The sequence below is a fragment of the Typopeltis vanoorti genome, chromosome 20, assembly GCF_054136105.1.
Source record: "Typopeltis vanoorti isolate ZY-2024b chromosome 20, IOZ_Tvanoo_1.0, whole genome shotgun sequence".
Classification (NCBI taxonomy): Eukaryota; Metazoa; Arthropoda; class Arachnida; order Uropygi; family Thelyphonidae; genus Typopeltis; species Typopeltis vanoorti.
The window spans coordinates 53881421-53906321 of NC_143568.1; the positions used below are offsets into that span (position 1 = coordinate 53881421).

At 35.4% G+C, this 24901-nt stretch overlaps 1 protein-coding gene across 1 annotated transcript in view; it reads right to left on the minus strand.

Annotated features, from left to right (window-relative positions):
- Positions 1-23929, minus strand: part of LOC150095442 (E3 ubiquitin-protein ligase RNF185-like) — a 98225-nt gene extending 74296 nt beyond the window's left edge. Inside the window, exons 1-2 of the mRNA XM_090410761.1 lie at positions 23771-23929; positions 16858-17018 (exon numbers count right to left, since the gene is read on the minus strand). Coding sequence (XP_090266887.1) covers positions 16858-17009 — 152 coding nt within the window. The 5' untranslated portion in view covers positions 17010-17018; positions 23771-23929. The remainder of the gene's footprint in view (positions 1-16857; positions 17019-23770) is intronic.
- Positions 23930-24901: the final 972 nt, after the last annotated feature.

Below are 24901 nucleotides of genomic sequence, written 5' to 3' on the forward strand. Positions count from 1 at the left end.
GTTCTAGAGGCTCTTGAAAAACATCCTTGAAATAAATGAAAGAATACTATAAAAGGAACCAGAGATGAGAAAGGTGACAGGAAATCTGAAGGTAAATATTCTAGAAGTCTGGAGTGAATACACTGAATGAAACAAGAAATGACAGAACAGTAGTAGAAAACAGACATGAAATTTCTCAGGAGTACATATCAATAACTGAGGTAGGAAAAAAAAAAGTAGAAAAGGCTATCAACAGAGTTAAAACGTGGAAAGGCAGTTGGAGCAGATGATATTTAATCAGAATCATTTAAGTATGGAAGTACTGAAGTTTTACAGTGGCTACACTGCATAATTCAGATGACTTGGTCACTAGGTCATATTCCAGATGACTGGAGTGGAGTCTTCATGGTACCCATCTATAAAAATGAAATAACACCAAATGAGGGGTGCAATTCTAGCTCGCCTCCTCATGGTGCACCCTGGGTCATGCTAAAGAGCTAGAGCGACTGGCAGCCAGACCATTGTCAATCTCCTGACCATACTTACACATGGAAACCCAAAACTTTCACAACAGTTCTTCTTCAAACCAGCTGATAAGGAATATTGGACATAATATCCATATCTTCCAGTTAAATGTTGAGGGTATTAGCGCATCAAAATGTCAATGTCTTTCTAAACTCTACGAGAAAAAAATCGATCTACTTCTCATTCAAGAATCACATATTGAAACTGAAGATCAAGTTAAATCTAGAGCAATAATCCCTGGCTACGACATTCTCGGGATTACTTACAGTCATAGCTACGGCAACATAACATATGTCCGAAATGGTATTGAGAATGATGTGCTGATATCTTCTTCGACTGATGATGAAATCCATAAGATCACTGCTAAAATAGTAAACATTACGATTGTGAATGTATATAAACCACTTGCAACTGTTTGGCCAAATGATGTTCTACAGACATACTCCCACCCAATGGTGTATTCTGGGGACTTCAACAGTCATCATACTTCTTGGAAATACGATCAGAATGATCAAAATGGGGAAATATTAGCTGAATTGGCAGATCAACACCGTCTTCACCTGGCTTGGTTTTTGATGCCAAGGGAAAAGGCACCTTTAAATCAAGAGCCTGGAATAAGGAATATAACCCAGATTTGACATTCGTTTCCACTGATAGTGAAAATCAACCTCTACAGACTTTCAGACAAATTCTTGAGGTTTTTCCAAATAGCCAACATAGTCCCATCTTTATGGAATTAGGAGCCCAAATTCCAGTGATAACATCATTTCCTAGACCAAGATGAAATTTCCAAAAAGCCCGACTGGGAAAACTTCACTGCGGATCTAGACGCACGCCTTAGAAGAATTCTCCCAACTTACAAAAACTGTACATGGTTCACTGGAGCAGTTATAGCGGTGGCAAAAATACACATTCCTTGAGGCTACCGAAAAGAATACGTGCAACCAATGAAAGCGAATCCCTGTATCGGGAATTCCTTGAAAGTAAGGATCCTGAGATAGGAGAAGAACTGCTCCATAGTCTCAACACTGCTCGTAGGGAAAAGTGGATTCAAATAATTGAAAACAGATTTCAAACACTCTAGTAGAAAAGCCTGGTCGCTACTTAAAAAGCTTGGTTCAAGCCCCTCTGTACCAAAGAAATCTCCTCTTGTCGATCCAAATCAGATAGCTGCTCATATTGTTTCGCTTTCTAGAGCTCCGATAGATAAAGAACATACTAAAGAGGTAAAATGCAAACTAAAGGCTATGAAGTCTGTAACTCAAAAGAATCAACAATTCTGTTTGCTTTTTTTCCCGTGAGGAAATATCCTGGATTTGGCAATGTTCATAATGAATTCCTGATGCACTGTGGATCTTATGCAAGATTGTGGCTGGCTAAGTTCTTTAACGATATACTTGAAAGTGGCTGCGTTTCTAAAGAATTTAAAAGGACAAAAATCATTCCTGTGTTAAAACCAGGTAAGCAGACAGAACTAAAAGCTATCACCCCATAGCTCTTTTAAGTGCAACTTACAAATTGTTGGAGAGACTAATATTGAACAGGATCAGTGATAAAATTTTGGAACGTGTTCCAACAGAACAAGCAGGGTTCAAAAGAGATCGCAGCTGCACAGATCAAGTTCTCAGCTTAACAATCTACATTGAAGCAGGATTTCAAAGATGCCTGAAGACTACTGCAGTCTTTATTGACTTAACAGCAGCTTAAGATATTGTTTGGAGGGAGGGACTCGTATATAAATTTCTTAAGGTCATCCCATGCAAAATATTGGGTCATCTTCTAAACAACTTACTGTGTGATCGATATTTCAGGGTAGTCACCAGAGGAAGCATCAATAAACAGAGAGTGCTTAAGAATGCATTACCTCAAGGCTCAGTGCTCGCACCACTGCTTTTTAGCCTTTACATCGCAGATATTCCTGAAACAGCCGGCAGGAAGTTTGCTTATGCAGATGATCTAGCTTTGGCAATCAGCAACAAGTCTATCAAAAGAACTGAAGAAATATTGACAAATGATCTGTTGGCTTTATGGCAGTTCTATAAAAAATGGAGATTAACACCAAATTCTGGTAAAATTGAATGTTCTTGCTTTCACCTGAACAATAGTCTTGTAAATCAAAAACCAGAGATATATGCTGATGGAACATTAATTTCGTTTAATTCGACACCTAAATATCTGGGAATAACTCTGGATAGAACTCTGACATATAAACAGCATATGATTAATATTGCTGCTAAAGTTCGCACCAGAAATAACATAGTTCAGAAGCTTTGTGGTACTATATGGGGCTCAAATGCCACACCTCTGCAGTGTACTGCAATGGGTCTAGTTTACAGTGCAGCAGAGTATGGTGCTCCTGTCTGGCTCAATAGTTACCATGTCAATAAACTAGATACTCAACTTAACTCCACTCTGCGTTTAATAACAGGTTGCATTAGAAGTACACCCTTACAATTGCTTCCCACTTTGAGCCATATTGCTCCTCCAGAACTGTGATGACAGGAAGCCTTGCTTTATGAATATAAAAGAATTTTAAATAACCAAAATCTCCCAATACATGAATTCATTCCAGATGCTTTATCCAATAGACTAAAATCCAGAAAACCTGCCATAAAAATCGCCCGTAATCTTCTTAGCCAGAATGACAGTATGGTGAGTAGGTGGGATGTACTGTGGTCCCAAGAAGTATCACCTGAAGTTCGCAATCACATAAACATCTTCCAAAAACCATCTGGATTTGACCTACCCAGGAATATATGGATGACGGCTAACATGATTCGTACAGGCCATGGTGTATGTGGAGACTTACTTTCAAAGTGGGATAAGATACCAAATCCCCACTGTCCCTGTGGAGCCAAGACCCAAACCATTTACCATATAGTACAGGGATGAGAGCTGACAGCATATCCAGGTGACTTTAAGGATATCGTTGACCTATCCCCAGAGGCGATCAACTGGATCAAAAACTTAAATGTTAAAATATGACTAATCCTCTGCCTGATGCTTGTCATAAATTTCATATTTGTATTTGCCTGAATGTACACTTTTTTTTTTTTTTTTTAATCATATATATGTGTATCTTGTCTATACTCATGTGTATTATACCTTATTGTCTTTTAACCATGTGTACAAGCCATACGATAAATAAATAAATAAATAACACCAAATAAGAGAATTACAGAGGAATTTCCTTAATGAGTATTCCATGTAAGATTTAGGAAAGCAAGAAAGAATAATAAAAAAATTCTGCAAACCTAAAGGGTTTAGGCCAAATAGAGGTTGTAAGAATCAAACTTTCACTTTAAGACAAAATAATTGAGAAATCATGGGTATGTTATATTCCCATGATTTTTCAACTAACAAAGATTGTATTCGAGTCTTGTAGATCTGGAAAAGCCCCTTTGGTCGGAAAGACCTTGGTTCGATTCCCGTCCAAGACGAGAGAAATCTTTATCTGGTCTCTTTCAACTAAAGGTGAGTTAGCCAGTCTCATATGGAGGTAGGGGGGTTTTTTCACCTGGAAACTGGGTTTTTTGTCTTCCAGAACAGGCAAACCGGTCCTGTGAATACATGCATCTACAGACATAGGAAACATCGGGAGGCATAAGGCCAACCACCTTATCTTCAAGATGGTTGTGAAGTCCACAGCTAAAGAACCTCAATGGTTCACGAAAAGCTTAAGACAAAACAAGATCTGGAAAAGCAAATGATAAGGTGTGAAGAGCTGATTAAACCACTAAAATTATATAGTGTAAATGGCAGATTATATTGAGCAATGTACAGTCTACATATGGGTTGTGAGTCAGCAGTTAGAGCTGAAGGAGGAACATGAAGATGATTTGATGTTAAATGAGGTGTAAGATATAGAAACAGACAATGGAATCAGCAAAGTCTGATTGAGTAGAAAGTCAAGTGAATAAATTTATATGAAATAAGACAGAAATTAATCAAAACACTGAACTAGCTGTATGCAAAATAGTGTTCGAAACAGTTTTAACTTAATGAATCACAAGCTGGGTTGAAATAAAGGACTCGATCAAAGATTGGTGACCAGAGATATGAGCGTTTTGAGAAAAATCAGGGGAGTGAACAGATGGTATCAATGGTAGAACCATATAAATAATATTAAAAAGGAACTTTCTTTGGAATATTCTCATTTTTAAGTGTTCATACCACCTCATGCATTCAAGAATGTGTGAGCAGTCTATTCTATTATAGTATATCTATTGACACGTAAACAAAAGGAAGATTAGCAAAACAAGTTTTTTATTTTTTTTTTGGCCATGATGGCAGGAAAAAGACTCAGAAGCCCAAGATCTTCTATCAGATAAGATTAATTTTGAGAAAATTAATTAATTTTCTCAAAATTAATTATTTAATTAATCAATTATTTAATTGATTCATTTCATATCATTGTCAACAGGATGTTGACAATGATATAAACTTTTCATGTAGTACTATCATACTATCTTGTACTTCCCCTGTATAAAAATGGTATTTTTACTATTAGATTACTTTTGCACTTTTATATTTAATATTCTGTACTCTTCTCATGAGTTGTTTAATTGATTGGACAGAAATTTGCTAATACTTCCCCTTACATAGCTTTTAACTTCCTAAGCTATTAGTTTTAATTTTTCCATGTTTGCAAACAACTTCATTACAAAATTCCAAGGTTGAGTTGGTCAATAATTTCTTCTGATTCTGTCATGGTCTAGCATCAGGTACCTTTTGTTTGTCACTTCATGTTATCAAACTATTCTTTCACTTTTTTTTTTATTAGTAAAATTTATTAATATTCATAAATTAGAAAATGCAACTTTGCTATGTATTCCCATTTAAGTTACAGTAGCAAGGAAATTCCCATCAAGGGCTCATTTTAGCGAGTACAGGAGTGACAAACCCAAGGTACCTGATGCTAGACCATGCCATACTTCATGTAATATACATCTATTATATCATCTGTAGACTGGTCCCTACCCTTCTTTCTTTTCTTCTTACTCCTTCTCTCCAATGCTATTAGAGTGTTTGAGGGCTAGGGGTGAAGCATTCCTATTTTAATATTTCTTTTTGTCTTATGCAGTGGGAGTCTGCCTTCTCTGTCCCAGATATTTGTCTTACAAAGTAGGCTAAAGTCAAACTCCATCTGGTTAATGTGGGATGAAATGGGATCAAAACCCCCAGGTATTTGGATAGGGCTCTACAACCCAACCACATTTTCTTGCAGTGACTTCACTCTAAAATCCTAATATGTTTGTGCCTTATAATACATCTCATGGTGCATTTGTTGTCACGCAGAATAATCTGAGCCACATTCAAGGCTTAGGCAGAGGGTCCTGTTTGAAAAGTATATTATAGTCTCTGACACAAGTTACTGTGAATAAGGAATACGGATGGTATGGGATTAATCTCAGAGGTGAACTCTTATCCACACTAGAAATACATAGGGGGCCTAACAAATGGGTACTCTTGATATTGTCTATAAGAGATGGAAAGGTATAAAACTGACATTCTGGGAATTATAGAGACCAGATGGAATGGAGAGTTATTTGTTCAGGAGGTGACTCAAAACATCATGGAATAGCTGTGGTAATGAGGAAAGTTCAGGGCAAGAGCTCTTGGTTATAATCCCATTAATAACAGGATACTTTGTATTAGGTTTGTATCTGGTCTCTAACCCGTCTCTCTTTTCTTCTTTCTCTCCCCCCCCCCACTGCTATTAGAGTGTTTGAGGGCTAGGGATGAAGCTTAAGGTTCATCCTACCAATATGTCAATCGTCACACTTTATGCACCCCACACAGATAGGCCTGATGAAGAGAGTGAGGAGTTCTACAAAAACCTACAAACTATATTGGACTGCTTACCAAGAAGGGATTTACTTTTCATCATAAGGACTTTAATGCAAAAGAGAGTATGAGAGTGAGTCCTGAGTGTGGAATGTTTGGTCTGGGTAAACATAACACCAGCGGTGAAAGATTGTTGGAATTTGCCCATAATAACAGATTAGCTTTATACCTGGACATCTTACACTGATAGGTCAAGGCACCAGAATGATTACATTCTGGCTCTCAAATGGTGGAAGACAAGCATCTTTGAAGTGCATACTTGTCCAGGAGCAGACTCTGGTAATAACCATCAGTCAAGGGGTCAAGGTTATAAAGAGCCAAAGTAAGATAGACTCCAAAACCTTCCAAGCCAGGCCCATTACACAAGACTAGATATCAGAATAATTGCTAATGGGTTCATAGAAGAAACTTCAACATGGTTGAATGATCTTGTTTTTTGAGACTAGTGAAGAGTACTCATCTGAAATGCTGTGGAAAGGGGTCAAAGGTTATAATAGAGGAAGGATACAGCCAAGAAGTAACTAGGTCCAATTAGAAGACCAAGAGACCCATGGATATCAGATTCAACATGGGATCTGATCGAAAGGAGGCAGATGGAGAAACACGGACTGAAGAATATAAGAGATTGGATAGAGAAGTGAGAAAAGCCATCAGACAGGAGAAGGAAAATTTTTATGCTAATAAGTGTAAAGAGATAGAATTCCAGGTGAAGAAGCACAATTATAAAAGGATGTTTCATTCAGTTTGTGACCTAAAGTACAAGTCCAAATTGAATGCCATCAAAGACAGGAATGGAGCAGTACTAACAGCCGTATTCATGGGTGTGCGAACTGTGTGGTGGCAGAGGTCCCGTGGGACCGCACAGTTTTTATGTATTTTCTTGGTAAAATAAACTACAAATTTTTCATGAAAATACATTAAAATTATACTGATAATGGCGCGTTGTTCTTTCGTTGGCACTGCACCGGGTTACTGCTCGCCCAGTATTTCATGGCCAGAGCCAGACCGGCAGTGTGGCTCTATTGTTTGATGAAATAACATTAGAATAAACAGTAATTGGTATAGGGAATAAATTTTAAGATCGTAGAGGTAGAGCTGTAGTATTTGAAACTACTCTATAACAATATCGTACAACGTAGTGTTCAATAGGGAAAAGTGCATTTTAAACCAGGTGTTTTTAATAATTTTAAGGAGTTTTTTGATTTTAGTTTATGATTTTATGAACAAGTAAGTATATACACGTACTGTCATAGGATTTTTGTATGTGACATTACTTGCAAAACATCTTAAAAAATATATTTTGAAAACTGGTTTTAGGTTATCCGACATCAGAATTTTTCTTCAATAGCAGTTTTCAATCTATATTAGATTTATTTATTTTCTAATATTATCTATTTTAGATATATTTTATTTATCAGGTAAGTAATTTTATTTTAATTTATTAACTTATTTTATAATTAAATCTATTATATTTAATTCTAAAGTATGATTAGTCATGAGAGAGATTATTATGGAAGAAAATACCCAAGTGGGCATGAAAAACGAAAGCAAAAACAAGAAAAAGAAGCGGCTGAGGAATGTCAAAGAAATTTGCTGTTTAAATTTATGAAGTTGAACTCATATTTGTTCAGATATATCAGATGATAATGGGAGTTCTGAAATAACTACAAACAGTTCTTCGGCTTCAACATTAATTAATAATGAGAGTTCTGAAATACTCAAAGGAAGTGGAGAACGTGAAGTGTTTGGTCAAACAATGAGTATTGAAGATCCTAAAACTGAGACACCAGAGGAAGGTGAACTATTTACTATTGATGATCCAGCAACATGGCCCAAAATTTTGAACAACGCAACACTAACACAAATTGTACAATGTGGTCCACTGTTTCCTCCGAGTGAAAATTATTTTCCAAAAGATGACAACAAGAGGTGTTTTTCCACAGCTCACTATGTTAAGACAATTGCAAACGGAGAGAAGCAAAACAGAAGATAGCTTGTATATTCAAACCCTGCCAACTCTATTTTTTGTTTTTGTTGCAAATTATTTTCTTCTGATGATAATTTTTTATCTAATAATGGCTTTTCTGACTGGCAACATGTAAGTGAAAGATTAAAGTTGCACGAACAAAATCCAGTGCACACAAAATGCATGTATTCGTGGACACAAATGAAATGTAATTTAAAAAATCACAAACAATCGATCAGGCAAATCAGAATGTCATACAATTTGAAGCAGAACAGTTAAGAAATGTTTTAATACAAATAGTAGCAGCAATTCTTTATTTATTGGAACATAATTTAGCTTTTAGAGATAATTTTGATACTGCTCATAATAGTAATTTTTTAGGAATCATAGTATTAATTACAGAATTTGATCTCCTTGCACCTGTCATTATTTAAATTTCATTTTAGGGGATGTCGCTAAATCATCAATTATAGCTATAAATTTTTTAATATTATATAAAAAATATATACATTGCTTGCTGCCTCAACTTCACGTTGGGACATATTAAAGAAATTTGTTAAACAATTAACTCCAAAACTGTTATGTGATACAATATGGGAATGTAGAATAGAATCAGTTAGAGCTGTACATTTTCAAATTCCAGAATGTTTAAATGCACTAAAATAATTATCTAAAACTGCATCAGATAATACTATCAAAGTAGAAGTGGTTTCAATATATGAACAAGCAGGTTCATTTGAGTTTATACTAAGCCTTGTAATTTGGTATGAGCTTTTGTCAAAAGTTAATTAAGTATTACAAAATGCAAAAATTCCAATAGACGTAGCAACTAAGCATAATAAAGAGTTGGTGCAGTACTTTGAAGAGCAGAGAATATCAGGATTTGATTGCTGTTTTGAGATTGCTAAAGAATTGTCAAATCTATTAGAAATAGAAATTAAATTTAAAGAAAGTCCAATATGTCGAAGAAAAGTATTTTTTGATTATGAAACGCCTGATGAATCACACATGTGATAAGAAAGGAAATTTTAGGATAAATTTCTTTTTTGCAATTTTAGAAACTGCTGTACAATTTGTCAAAAAAATATTTGAATTGTATGAAATTCACGAAAAATCATTTGGATTTCTTTATGATATGAAATTAATAAGAAAAATTAGAGAAAATGAATTAAAATTTTGCTGCAACAGCTGTATCAAAAATTAAATACAGATATTGATGAATCTGCATTTTGCAATGAATTAATTATTTTTAGAAATACTGTTCCAGAAGATGCACCCATTAATATTTTAAAATTCATAATTGCAAATAATTTGTTGGATATTTATCCAAATATTACTACGACATTTAAAATATTATTGACCAGTCCAGTTACGGTCACATCAGCAGAAAGGTCATTTTCCAAATTAAAATTAATAAAAGCCTATTTGCGAATTTCTATGTCTCAAGAACATTTGTCGTCCCTAGCAATAATATCTATAGAGCATGAAATTGAAAAAAAATTTGAATTTTGATAGTGTTATAAATGATTTTATTGATAAGCGCATTAGGTTAAATAAAATTTAATATATTAAGATTTCTTTTAAATCTTATACGTTGTTATGCATATATTTCATTCTTTATAGTAAAAATGGATTTTTTTTATATTATTATGTATATTATTAAATAAATCATTGTTCTGGTGTATTTATAAGATAATGTGTACTTACATAATAAAATAATATATCATGTACATACAAACATATTTATTTTTTAGCTAATTTTTTTCCTTTACTTAAATTGATGCTAAAGAGCATACTTGTTTATTTATGTGCATAAATATTTTTCATATTTGATTTAATTAATTAATTAACAAGATATCCTTCCATTTAAAATTTCCATAAATGTTACTAACTTTCAGGAGCCCTGCTTTTACATTTCGCATGGCCCCTCAAAAATGTAGAAACGGGCCTGGTATTAACAGAAGAACTAGAAATCAAAAATGAGATCAGATGGAAAGAATACTGTGAGGAACTGTAGCAAAGAAGATAAGAAAAATTCTGAGGTACCCTCTTATCAAGAAAGTTTTACAATGAGGCTGAAGGAGCAATTAAACAGCTTAACAATATGTCCCCAGATACTGATAGAATCTCAGGGGATGGAGGGATAACAGTGTTTCATAAATTTGATTACAAGGATATGGGAGACTGAATCATGGCTTAGAGATAGGAAGAACTCTGTCTTCATACCACTGCACAAGAAGAAAGATATGAAGGATTAATCTGTCACACAAACAAGATTTTAATGAAGCTTGGTCCACCTTTTCCACGAGTTGCTTCGGTCCTGAAGATATTTCAGGTGCAAACTTTGTTTGCTTACACTTGGATAAAGGATTAAACTAAATTTATCATAGTCTAACTAAGTGGAAAAAAACTTCAAACATCTTTCTCTCTCTAATCCAGAGTAATTTAATAATAAGGTCAGACACATTTTGGCAACTCGTATAGGTAAATATGACCTCTCCATTACTTCCACCTTAGTATCACCGCCTCTGAGTCTGGCTCTCAATAAAGGTCAAAACTGGTCTGGTAGTTTAAAATAAAAGGCAACCTTAATGCACGCATCATACATGTCCGCAAGGAGATGTGTTTTACATTATGGAAGCCACTAAGACAAATGATGAGCGCTTGGTCTACCTTTACTATGAGTTGCCTCAGTCCTAAAGATACTTCAGCACAAACTTTGTTTGCTTACACTTGGATAAAGGATGAAACTAAATTTATTATAGTCTAACAAAGTGGAAAAAAACTTCCAACAAATATAATTTATAAGAGATTTCAGGTATGAGAATTTACAATTGGAGTGCTTAAGAGTCAAAGCTATATACTAAGAGGAGCTTCTCTGCATTCCTTTAAAGACTACACATAGCCTTTAAAGGAATGCAGAGAACCAACCAGAGCTTCTTACCTAATGTCCAATCCCCACTTTCTCATGAGGCAACCTGTTGGGATTTAGCCAACCAAATTGTATTCTTATTGGATTAAACCAAAATATAGAATGATGATACAACATGACAGATTTTCATGCTGGCTGAGGCGTTGCCCAGCTAAATAAGGCCCCCCATTGTTTTCACCAGGAAACCAGGGAAAAAAGCGAAAAGTCAGCTACTAGAACAAATCCATAAATACATCTCAACTCAACATCACGAGAGCTGAAGATCAGTATTATCAACATAAGAAGCCTGAATGGGAAAGAAATGGAGCTAGCTGAGGAATTGGATAAGTAACAGATCAAATTAATAGATGTGACTGAAATAAAAAGTCAAAAATTGGTGAGATCTTTCTGAGCAATAAATACAAAATGTTATATTCGGGCAATGGCAATCAAGTAAAAGAAGGAGTAGCCATAGTATTCAACATTAAATACGAGGATAATCTTCTTGAATGGCAGGCAGTCTCAAGTAGAGTGATGTGGGCAAATATGAGAAAGGGGAACTGTACAATGAGACTTATTTGTGCCAGTGGTCACACAGAAGGTTCCACTAAGGTAGAAGTGGAAGAATTTTTTGAGGCTTTAGAGAAATCAACTGACACAATGAAAAAGGAAAAGTTGATCCTTGTTAGGGATCTAAATAGCAGAGTAGGAAATGATTGTCAGACATACAAAAATACTTTGGAAAAATTTGGAGAAAAGAACAAAGCCAATAATAATGACAAATACCTGTTATATTTCTGCTCAGGACATGGACTGGTTATTGCTAACACCATGTTCCAACATAAAAATGTGCATAAATTCACATGCAGAGAAGAAGCAAGGAATAAGAAAAGCCTCATTGACTATGTTATTGTTGATAGTGATGTTTTCTCCCTGGTGCAGGACAACAGAGTGTACAGAGGATTTGAAATTGGAAGTGATCACCATTTAGTCTTGAGCAGGATAAAATTGAATTTCATTTTGAAAAGAATAACATGTAAGAAAGTTTTAAAGCGAATAAAAGTTGAGTAGCTTTCAGATGTGAACTGTAGGCTAAAATACACAAATATTATTCAAGAAAAAATGAGTTTGAGAACAGGAACCAAACCTTGGAGATTCAGTGACAAGCCCTGAAGAAAACCCTGATTGATTCAGCCAGAGAAGCATGTGATGACGTTGTCTGCAAGGATAGAAAAATCAGAACTCCATGGTGGACACAAGAAGTTGAAGAGGCAGTGAAGAAAAAGAAGAAAGCATATCAAAAGTTCCTGGCAAATAAGTCAGCTTTTGCTCTTAGAAAATACAGATACAAATGTAAGAAAGCAAAACACTGTGTAAAACTAGCTAAACAAAAGTCATGGGAGGACTTTGGCAAGAACATAGAAAATAAATATCAAGAAGGTAGTAAGATATTATGGAGGTTGTTGAAGAAGCTTAGAAATAGAGGAAAGATTACTGTAAAAGGAGTTAGAGATGATAAAGGTGACATGAAAACAGGAGTATGTGAAAATCCTTGAAGTATGTGAGTAATTACTTTGAAAAATTGATAAATGAAACAAGCAATGATAGCACGTGGTAAAAAACACTGACCAGGCATGCAGTCAGGAATACATACCCATACTTGAAGTAGAAAAAGCCATCAAAAGCATGAAATGTGGAAAGGCAGCAGGAGTAGATGATATTCAACCAGAAATGCTGAAGTATGGAGATATAAAAGTCTTATAGTGGCTGCACTACACAGTTTAGAATGTCTGGACAGAGGGACGAATTCCAGAGGATTGGAGTAGAGGTGTTATAGTACCCATATATAAAAAGGGAAATAAAACTGAATGTGAGAATTACAGAGGTATTTCTCTACTGAGTGTTGCTGGTAAGATTTACTCAAGTATACTTGAAAAACGGTTGAAAAGAATTGTGGAAGAAAAGCTGGGTGAAGAACAAGCTGGATTCAGGCCAAATAGAGACTGTCCGGATCAGATCTTCACTTTACGAAAAATAGTCGAGAAAGCATGGGAATATAACAAAGATCTGTATTTAAGTTTTGTAGACTTGGAAATGGCATATGGCAAGGTGCCAATAGAGAAGCTATTTAAAACGCTAAGTTATATGGTGTCAATGGGGCATTATATCAAGCAATACTTAGTCTTTATTTGGATTGCAAGTCAGCAGTTAGAATTGAAGGACGTACAGGAAGGTGATTTAATGTTAAATCTGGTGTGAGACAAGGATGTACATTATCCCTTCTGTTATTCATTATCTATATGGATCACATTATGAAGGAAAGTGGTATTAAACCTGATATCAAAATTGGAGATGCTAATGTCAGCTCTCTGCTTTATGCAGATGATGTTACACTTCTAAATAAATCCACTAGAAGTCTGCAAGATTCCGTGACTAAATTGAATAACTAGTGTAATTGATATGGTATAAAGGTCAACAATAACAAGACAAGGCCAACGAAAATAGGAAGATGCATGACAAATATCAACTGCATTGTGAATGGAGAACCTATAGAACAAGTAAAACATTTCAACTACTTAGGCACAATTTTTAGTGAAGATGGGTAAATTAAATATGGATATAGACAACGGAATCAACAAAGCTGGTATGGTAGGAAGTCAACTGAATAAATTTATATGGAATGAGAGAAATTAGCCAAAACTATAAATTAGCTGTATACAAGACAGTGTTCAAATCAATTTTAACTTGTGGATCTGAGAATAAAACACTTGAGTCAGAAGTAAAACACTTAACCAAAGACTAGAGACTGCAGATATGAGAGTCCTGAGAAAGATTAGGGGCATGAATAGATGGCATCGATGGAAATACAATATTAAAAATGAGGATATTAGGAAAGAAAAAACAGCATCCTGAATGCTTTATCTAATCTCATGGTCACTTATACAGAATGGGAGAGGAAAGATTAATAAAACAAGTGTTCTCTGCCAGGTTGGCAGGAAAATGATCCAGAGGAAGACCAAGATAGTGGATTGATACAGTAAAAAGTGCAACTTATTAATAACGTATCTCCTAAAGTAAAACTTATAGTCCGTGCGGTTAGCCAAGTGATTATGTGCTCTGCAACCATATGCCTGGGAAAGGACTGTCCTGCGTTCGATTCTCGTCGGTGACGTGAGGAGCTTCAGGATCTTTCTCAGAAATAGCCAAATAGCTATTTCTCAGAAATAGCTGGGGTTTTTCCTCCCGCAAAACAGGCAAACCGGTCTTAAGAACACAATGCTTCCGAGACGCCCTACATGGGGCTGTAGTGCCAAAGAAGAAAGTGAAACTTATAACAAACAGTAGTTATTTAAAACACTTTGCTTTCATTTAATATTGCTTATTAACACTCCAACTGGCCAGGATGTCTATAGATGTCCAGCTAAATCTGGATACAATTCTGTAACACCTATTAAATAACATGGATAAGAAGTACGATTTGGTCTCACAAATTCTACAAATTGGCTACAAACAAAAATTAGATCAGCCTTTTAACCTCCCTACCAGCAAATTCTACAAATTGGCTGGTAGGGAGGTTAAAAGGCTGATCTAATATTTATTATTGTAATTTACCAATATTTGAATTGTATTGAGATTTTCTCAAATGTTTTTCATTTGTTTTCTATTAGGGATTTAATTTAACCTATTAATTCTAATCTTTAAAGGTAGCTGTGGATTATATATAACTATAAAACAATATGTACTTTCATTAAAATTTATTACTGTGGTTATTACGTAATTTTGTTGTTTTAACTTAATAGTATTTGCTAGCCTGGTTGGCTGAGTAGATAGCATACCTGCTCCTGAACTAACAGATCGTGGGTTTGAATTCCACCTTTAGTATGGATTTTTGTAAAAGCCTGCTCTGTATGAACTTGTATAGCTCATTGAGTTTATAAGTCTTGTCTTTTTCTTCTTTTTTTTTTAATATAATTATATAAATGCAGAATACTACCAGGAATAAATAAATAAATAAATATATATTTATTCCTGGTAGTATTCTGCATTTATATAATTCATGTTGAAATTATATCTGACTAACTGTTTACATTCTCTATGTAAGCAGAAACATATTGACTCTTTTGTACTGTAGTCATCACACTGACTTTTTATGTGGAGTAGTAGAAAAACAGTTGTGTGTGCTGTTTGTGGAATCCAAAGTCCATTAAAAGTTTAGACCCCCTGCCCTCTGGCTTGTATCCAAAAAACCTTCAATCTGTATGTTTCATGTACATTCCATCCCATGGTCTGGAAACCTATTATGCAGTAGTATCACATTCAGATTAAGAGTTAGATAATTTGAAACTGCTCTGGAGATCAAATATGAAACTTTTTTTTCCAAACTACTTCATACCTCTAATTAGCAAGGTAGTAGTAGTGGTGATGAAGCTCATCTACATTCCTAGACATTCACAAACATCCCATGTCCACAGTGGAATTTGAATCTACAGTCCATATGCATTTTAGAATAGATACCACTTACCAACCAACTTGGCCAAAGGTGTCATTTAAGTCATATTCAGTATGTTATAGCTTTGTTTGTTAATTTCTTAGATATTTGATTAGAGTCAGATATTGATCTCTAGCAGTTTCTTCTTTTAATAAACTTTTTTGTTGATCAATTATATTAGTAAATGGATAATTGAATTTCTTGAAAATTGAATCGAATAAACAATGTGAAAGTACTGGTTCTTCTCAGACTAATATCTTGAGTATCCCATCATGTTTCATGCTTATGAATCATGTTATGCTTTTCAAAGGATGATATTTCATTGGCATCTTGGTATCATTCTCTCTCTCTCTCTCTCTCTATCTATATATATATATATGTATATATGGTATTTCTTTAATATAGAGCTATATACACTGTGACTTTAACTTCTAGATGAGAAAAGCTTTTAACATATAAATGTTGATTAAAGAGCATTTTAAATACTGAAATAAAAAACCAAAAGGCTTAGATACATGACATACAGTAGTCATTAGATATCTTCAATAATACTTATAGAAATTCTTTTCATCAAAATTAAGAGAAATTTCTATATGCTGCTTAAAAATAAAGAACCTTTCTTATCTTTGACTGACATAGATAATGAAAAATAATCAAAGACAGAAATCTATAATAATAATGTCTTTTCACCTTGTCTTTTCTGTTCTTTTTAATGAGCATAAGCAAGATTGCAAGTTTTTATCATTATCATCATCAAATTTTTGGTATATGTACCCTCAGGGGGTGTACAGGATATGATAGTACTACATGAAAAGTTTACATCGTTCCTAACTTCTTATCTACAATTTTCCTCCAAAAAGAAATAGCTATTTAGCTATTTTTGAGAAAGATCCTGAAGCTTCTCACATCACTGACGAGAATTGAACGCAGGACAGTCCTTTCCCAGGCATATGGTTGCGGAGCGCATAACCACTTGGCTAACCACACAGACTATAAGTTTTACTTTAGGAGACTATTTAAAACTTAAAGCTGTGCATATATATGTGATTACTTCCAATGAATTAATTTTTTATATAAATAATAAATGTTTATATATAAGTAAAATTACAAGTATTTCCAAAAATACTTAAAAAAACTTACCAAAACAAATGACCACATAAACTTACTACAGCATCTTTGGCTGTATCTAAACATATATTGCACTCAAAGTTTCCTTCCTGCGATGCACAAGTACCATCCTCTTCAGATGCTGAATATTTTGCACCATTAATCTCATCTTCAGCCTCAGACATAATAAATATCTAAGATATATATAAAAAAAAATAAAAGAAAATAAACAACAGATTATAGTTATTATTATTAACATTTGACCTCCATGGAGTCAGAGACTCACCATAGGAGGTACACACTATTGCACACAATGCTCACTCATCCAACCATGCCTTAAACTGATTCAATGTGTCTACACCCACAACATATTCAGGCAATGCATTCCACTCACCAACCACTCTCCATGCAAAGAACCTACTCCTCACACCCTCCTTATACAGTTTCCAGCAATGACCTCATCCTATTCCCCCCCTCCCATTCTATGAAAAATCTTCTCCATGTCGACTCAATAACAACCAACTGACTAGCTTATATGTCTCAATCACATTCCTCCCCCCCCCCTCCTTCCCACTATTCAATTTCACGAGGCTTTGCAATTAACATTCAATCTGTCCTCATACACAAATTCCAAAGACCACCTTTGTGAATCTTCTCTGGACCCTTTCCAACATATCCTCATAACCATGAAAACCAGGCAACCAAATCTGTGCACAATAATCCATATGAGACCTGATCAAGGCCTTATACGATAGCATCATAACCTCTATTTATGAATACCAGGGTCCTCTGCATCATTACCATTATCCAATGTGATATCTTCGCAACTTGTGCAATGTGGCTCCTGAATTTCAGATCCTTGTCCACCATCACTCCTAGTTTTCTCATTTCCTCTACTTCCATTAAAGTTTCCCCACCGAGTGTATACTTTGCATCCCATTGTTGTTTACCAAATCTCAAAACCTTAAACTTTGCAACATTGAACTGCCAGTTCCACTTACTTGTCCATTCATGCAATCTATTGAAGTCCTCTTGTAAGGCCATAACATTCACTTGATTCTGCATTGATCTCCCCAGTTTTGCATCATCTGCAAATCACTAATTAAACCCATCCCAATATCATTAACATACAAATTGAACAACAATGGCCCTAAAACTGGCCCCTGCAGCACACCACTAGTGACCTTTCTCTTTCGGGATACCACATCCCCATATACAACTTTCTGATACCTATCCAACAGACTTCTGAGTTGGATCAGTGACTGGTATCCAATTCCATCTGTTTCGATTTATTTAAGAGCTTGTCATGTGAGAGTCTATCAAAAGCCTTTGCAAAATCTAATGTATATGCATTTTCCATATCCAAGGTATCTGTCACCTTGATATAGTACATAAGTTAGTGAAACATGATCTCCCCTTAACAAACCCATGCTGATAACCACAGAGAATACAACTGTTATCAACCCATTTCTGTATCCTACTTCTCACCAATCTCTCCAGTACCTTCACCACAACTTTAGATATACACACCAGCCTATCATTTGAAGCTACAGCCTTATCACCACCTTTATGCAGTGGAACAAATTTACCTTCCTTCCACTCCCTTGGAACCTGTGCTTTGTAAAACAGGCATGCCAATGCTACTGCCAATTCCCTGGAACATTCCCTTAAGATGCGTGTTGATATGTCATCTAATCCTATTGCCTTATTGACATCAAGGTTATTTATTTCCTCAAATACCTCCTGCTCACTCACAATTAAGCCATCCCCTCCTATGTCTCTATACTTAATTTCCTCATGATTCTTCTTGAAGTAACTTTTTTTCTGGTTTTTGTACTACTTTTTACCTGTTTATGAAGCCACCAATATTTATAACTATATTTAAAATAATTTTATCATATTTATAATAAAAATATTTTGCATACAGAATGCATCCTGTAATGGTAACTAGTGTTCAATGGAATTGATGCTGGAATTGAGACCATACTAGTTTGATGATCAGTGAAATTATTATTATTATTACTTCGTAACACCTCCAAGGCATCCAAAGACTCCTCAAGGGAGGCCACCTATTCTACCACTCTCTGTCTCTGCCAATTCCATCAGTCCCACATTTATCTACACCAATGCCATCTACTGCCCGCCACCACCAGTATTTTTTGTCTGTAAATTGCTTGTGTCCTGAAGGTCGATTTGCTTGTATGCGGGATGAAAAACCCAAGTTTCCGGGAGAAAAACCCTGCTACCACCGTATGAGATTGGCTAACTCATCTTCAATTGAAAAAAAAAAAACATATAAAGATTCCTCCCATCACAACGAGAATCTAATATCTGTAGCATATGTTCATCAAAAATGGAATTATTATTATTATCAACAGATGCTGCTGATGAAGGATTATTTTGAAGTATTATTCTGGTAGTTATCATTACATAGATATTCACTGTATAATTTGAGGAAAATGAAGAAAGGGAGATCAGCATCTAATAAACCTTGTATATTCTAAGCAGAGTCCATCTAGGTCTAGTGCTTTGTTATTATTATTACTTTATTTTAAAGCATGTTTAGGGTTTGTTTCTTCTGGAGAGAGAGAGAGAGAGAGAGAACAGAATTTTTGTGACTTCAAGTTACTATATGCATATGATTCATCTGCATAAGTTATCAGACAACTGTATTCTGATGTTGTTACTTGTTACTTGAAAAAACATTTTGTTTTCATAAATTTGTCATATAAGATAAATGTCATCAATGTTCTTTCATAAAAGAAGACAAAAGATGTTAACTTACACGAGAAAATGTATGGATCCTTACTTGTTTTACATTCCTGGAAGTTACATAAAAGTGTGATAAGCATGGGCAGCAAGCAGTAGATGTGTTATATAATAAGTGGTACATGAGTGAAACTTGTTGCTGGAAGGTAGTAGTGTAAATGAGTTCATCTTCATTTCTATTAATGAGACTTGGTGGTATGTCTCAACCAAGAAACTGACTTTAGAGAAATCTGATCAATGCTATATGAAATTAATACTAGATAAAAAAAAAAAAAAATGGAAACAAAACAATTGAAGAAAATTTCAATAATGAGTGTTCAAAAAAGATTTTATGAAAGCAATGTCCTACTTAAGATACTAAGAAAAATTTTGGAAGAAGAACTTGAAGAATAAGCTGGGTTCAGGTCAAACAGAGATTATCAATCAGATTTTTACTTTAAGACCAAAGGGTTGAAAAATTACAGAAACAAAACAAAAATCTGTATTTAAATTTTGTAGAGATGGAAAATCCATATGGAGAAAAAAAAAAAAGAAGAAGAAAAAACTGCAAAAAATTCGAACATTTATAGAGTGTAACGGGAACGTTATACAGAACAGTGTAAGAAACGCAGTCATGATGCCCACCTGAATAAGGTGTAGGACCTCATTTTGCTGTGATACTGCAGCAATCCTATGGGACATACTTTCTACAAGCATACAATAGTGATCAATGCGAAATTTGGACCATTCTTCCTGTAGGAAGAATGGTCCAAATGTAATGAGATCCTGGACTGCTGAGACGAATGTGAGATCCCACATGATGCTCCAGTTCATCCTACAGATGTTCAATAAGGTTGAGATCAGGTCTCTATGGAGGGTAGTCAAGTGTGGTGATGTTCATGTCCACAAGCCACGCAGTTACAGCAGCAGTCTTAGAACATGATGAATTGCCTTGCTGAAAGAGACAATGGTCAGTTCTTCTTTAACTTCAAGAGATACCAGAATGTTCAGGTACCTCTTGAAGTTCAATGTTCATGGCACCTCAAGCAGAGATCTGAAGACCAAACCAGAAAAAACCGGGCTATACTATTGCACTGCCATCTCTGAATTTTATGGCTGTGGTTATACCCTCTGGTAAGAGATGTTCACTGGGTATCTGCCATACCCACACTTATCCATCTGCTTGGTAGAGGATGTAGAGGAGTCACTCCATAACACAGCTTTCTAAACTTTCATTGTACATGCTCTTTACACTACTGAAGGCATGCTGGTTCGATTAATGTGGGGATTGCATATTGCAGTCTTACCATAGAAACTTATATTGTGAGCCTCGGTTCTGAATGTTTTTGTGCAGTTGTGTTCCAGTCGATGCTTGGAACTCCGCACATTCAATGTGTCGGTTGATAAATGGCAGTTTTTACATATCCTTTGTAGCACCCTACCATCATGTTAAGTGAGTGTGGTGGGTTATCCACTGCAGGTTTAGCACTTGCAGTTGACTCTCTGTGCTTCCATCTCAGTAAGGTTTATACATTAGATTAAAGAAATTACATTCCATATACTGTGTAGTAGGACTACACTGCAAAACATGCAGTTTTAGATTTTTAGAAATAAGAGCAGGGCAAGAGTTAGCCAAACCGGTGTTTGATGCCAAAAGGAAAAAAACCCAGAGGAAGAACAATGTCAACATGTCAGCATGCCAATATGCAACAATATTGGCATGCTGACATATAGACTAATTTCGAGGAAAATTGTTGCTAGAAGATTAATAATAATGTAAACTTAATCATACAGTATCATATGATTAAGCTTAATCATATAGCCTGTACAGCCTTTGGGGGTATAATCAAGAAACTAATAATGATGAGAGCAGGGGGAAGCAGAGAAAATCTTTCACAATTTAAATTTTCAATGCATATGGATTGATAATAGTCACGGTTTGACATTAATCTTCAGCTCCAAAAGTATCAGTTTAATAAGACTCGATGTTTTCTGTATTGCTATAAATAACAGGTTCAGGAGGTATTTTACATATAAAATTACATTTGTCAATTTCAAAGTATATTCTGTATTTTTTCCAAAATATCCTTTGTATCCCATTGTGAATAACAGCTATGTTATTAGTGATCTCAATATTTACTTCTATTCAATGTGTTTCTTCTTGAGTAACAACCATCTCTAATATTTTTATACTAACATTGCATTAAGTTCATGACAAAAAAAAAAAACCTCTGTATTGTCTATTATCCCCAAAATGGACAGGAATTCTTTAGCTTTAAGTTTCTAAAGATTGATGGCAGCCAGCCTCCAAACCTTCAGCCATCAATGATGGAGATCAAATTATCAAAATAATTCAAGGGGAAATATTGCACCATGCACAACCATTTTGTGACCTGAGGTTGTTTTTATTATTATTGTTCCAGGCAACTCCAAGGAGTCGACAGACTCATCGAAGGAGGCCCTAACATCATGTCAAGAACAACTATTCGACATTCACACAGTATCTATCATACCTTGCTTTGAACTCATTCACGGTCGTAGCACCTACAACAGACTCTGCAAGCTTATTCCACTCAATGGATGAATAACACCATTAAGCTCAAGCTTAATGGTGTTATTCATCCATTTAACTCCTAGTTGATTTATTATTCGGACTCTAGGTATACAGTCAGCCATTGCTTCATGCGAAAACTACCTCCCATGCACTATCGACTTCTAGTCCTTGCAGTTGTACATGCCATGGCACTGAACCAATCAAACTCCTAAGCTTGTCATACTTTCCAGCCCGATACTTCCACATGTGCCCTGTCTTAATTGAAAATTCTACACCTTTAGCCACCTCTCAAGTCAAGACCCTATGATCACTCTCACCGATTGGTGGTAATGTGGTCATATTTGTTACAGCCAAATCCTCAGATGTAATTACTAGGTCAAGCACTCTCTGACCCCTAGTATTTTCCATTCCATGCCGTTGCAGATAGTTATCGCTTAATAACCGCATAAAATCCAATTCCTTCCTCCCGTGTGTCCTCTCCTCACTCCAATCAATGCGACCATAGTTGAAATCTCCCATAAATAATCACCCTCCTTCCACTCATTTCTTCTATTTGCTTGTGCATACTGTCACCACCATCTTTTCCATCATCTGGTCTATAGCAGCACCCAATTGTATATTTAGTTCTGCTAGCCACAATCTCACACCAAATGGCCTCAAATGTGCTCTTTTCTCTATCCTGCAATTCAACTTCTGTTCTCCTTGGCTGCAGCTCATCAGCTATCATCAACAATACTCCTCCCCCCATTTTATTCTCCCTGCCACACTATACCCATCACATTCAATCCCACTAGCTATATCATCTACAGTCAGCCATGTTTCACTAATACTAATAACCTGTGGTCTGGAAGTGCCAACCATGGCCAAAAACTCTTCCTTCTTGTTCCTAATACTCCTAGCATTAGTGTACATGAATTTAAGACCCTCCCCATTAGCCCCAACCCTACCTTGATGCCTTATATTAACTATCCCACTCTGATTTGTTGTCCTTATTTGCTCGGGCATATTATATTCATTCTTACATTCAACTGCCTCCCTAAGGACTGTATATCTACTCCCCCCCCTTAATAAATCTAGTTTCCCTGAATGGTGGGATGGGAAAGCTAGAAAATATGGCTCCAGTCTACAGAAAGACTTTTATTGTTATTTAGAAGGTAAGCAATATCGATGTAAGAAAAATACAATGAATTTTTTACAATTCACTGATTATGATCTTTAGCCTCAAATGTAAAAATTCGTTGTAATGCGAAAAATAAGTACATAAAAATCGCAATTCTGATATATGTGTATGCACAGCCATTGTGCATACCAAACACTGTATGAATCCTGTCCCCCTCCACTTCCTTCTCTGAACTGAATTTGTATTATTAAGACAAAACGTGGCGGTTCTGCATTCCCCTGGAAATTTAAAAATTTGCATGTCATGGAATGAGAATAGTATTAATATTTTTAATTAGTATATAATATAATAGTAGCAAATTCTTTCCGCTTCAATCGACATTATTGTGATCTATCGTCAAGATCTGTTTAACTCAAAAGAATGTCTTTTTATCGCATTCTGATTTCGGGAATATAAAAATATAGAAACTTGCTTTGATAACTTTGTTTGTTTCAAATATACTATCACTTATCACTGGAACTTACCAAATGAAAGCTTTTTAAATTCTTTGGCAAAACTTTTAATATCCCAACCCAAGTTCAAATAGACACAGATATATTGTTAATTATGCTAACATAAAGATGCAACAATGTGTGTCGGAACTTTTTTTTTTAATATAAAATAACTACCTACATTAACACATAACATGCACCATCAATGACAAAAAATAACATTCTAATTAAAAAACAAGACAAGCCAGCGCCTCTTGTGACGGAAGTCAAACTTAGATTTAAAAAAAAAGGGGGGGGGGGTTAAGTTCTTTTCCCCACCCAAATGAGATAAAATTTCAAAATTATATAATTATAAAAGAAGAGAAATGCTTCAGAATAGAAAAACTTCATCATTCGAAGGACATTAGAATAAGATTCATATATTACCGCCTACGTAGCTCAGTCGGTATGGACAAAATTCTGTGATCAGGAGAGAGAGAGAGATGGGTTCGAATCCTGTGTACAACACGAAGGACTTTTCGCTAAAGGTTAGTTAGTCTGTCCCATACGGAAATAAGGATTTTTAAGCACCTCCGTAGTGGAATTGAAAGAACGACGGTGCGCTGAGTCCTTCGATTGGAAAAGGCCTGAGTTCGATTCTCGTAGTGACATGAGGAATATTTGTAATGCCTTTTTCAGTTGAAGTTAACTGATCTCATACGGCAGAAGCCGGATTTTTCGCTCGGAAACTCGGGTTTTTCATCCCGCATACAGACAAATCAGCCTTGAGAACGTGTAATTTACAAGCAAAAAAAAAATACAACTGGTGGCGGTGGGCAGTAGATGACGTTAGTACAGTTGATGATTGTACTTGCGGTTCGGTATCGTTGGTGGATTAAATGATGGAGACAGAAAGTTGTAGACGTATGTGCCTTCCGTCGATTGGTCTTCGTACTCCTTAGAGGTTTCACGTAATAAGAATAGGAATAATTAACACAAACATGAGATAATAAGCAGACTCCCTGCCTTCAAAAGACACTTGGAATTCATCAGATAAAGGAAATAGTCTCTGAACTTGATCATCTACGAATTGTGGTTAAAGAAATGAAACCTACGGTAATCCATTCTCCAGCTGAGAATGGCCTGGCATTGATTTCTGGGATCCCACTAAGCAATAAAGGCAAT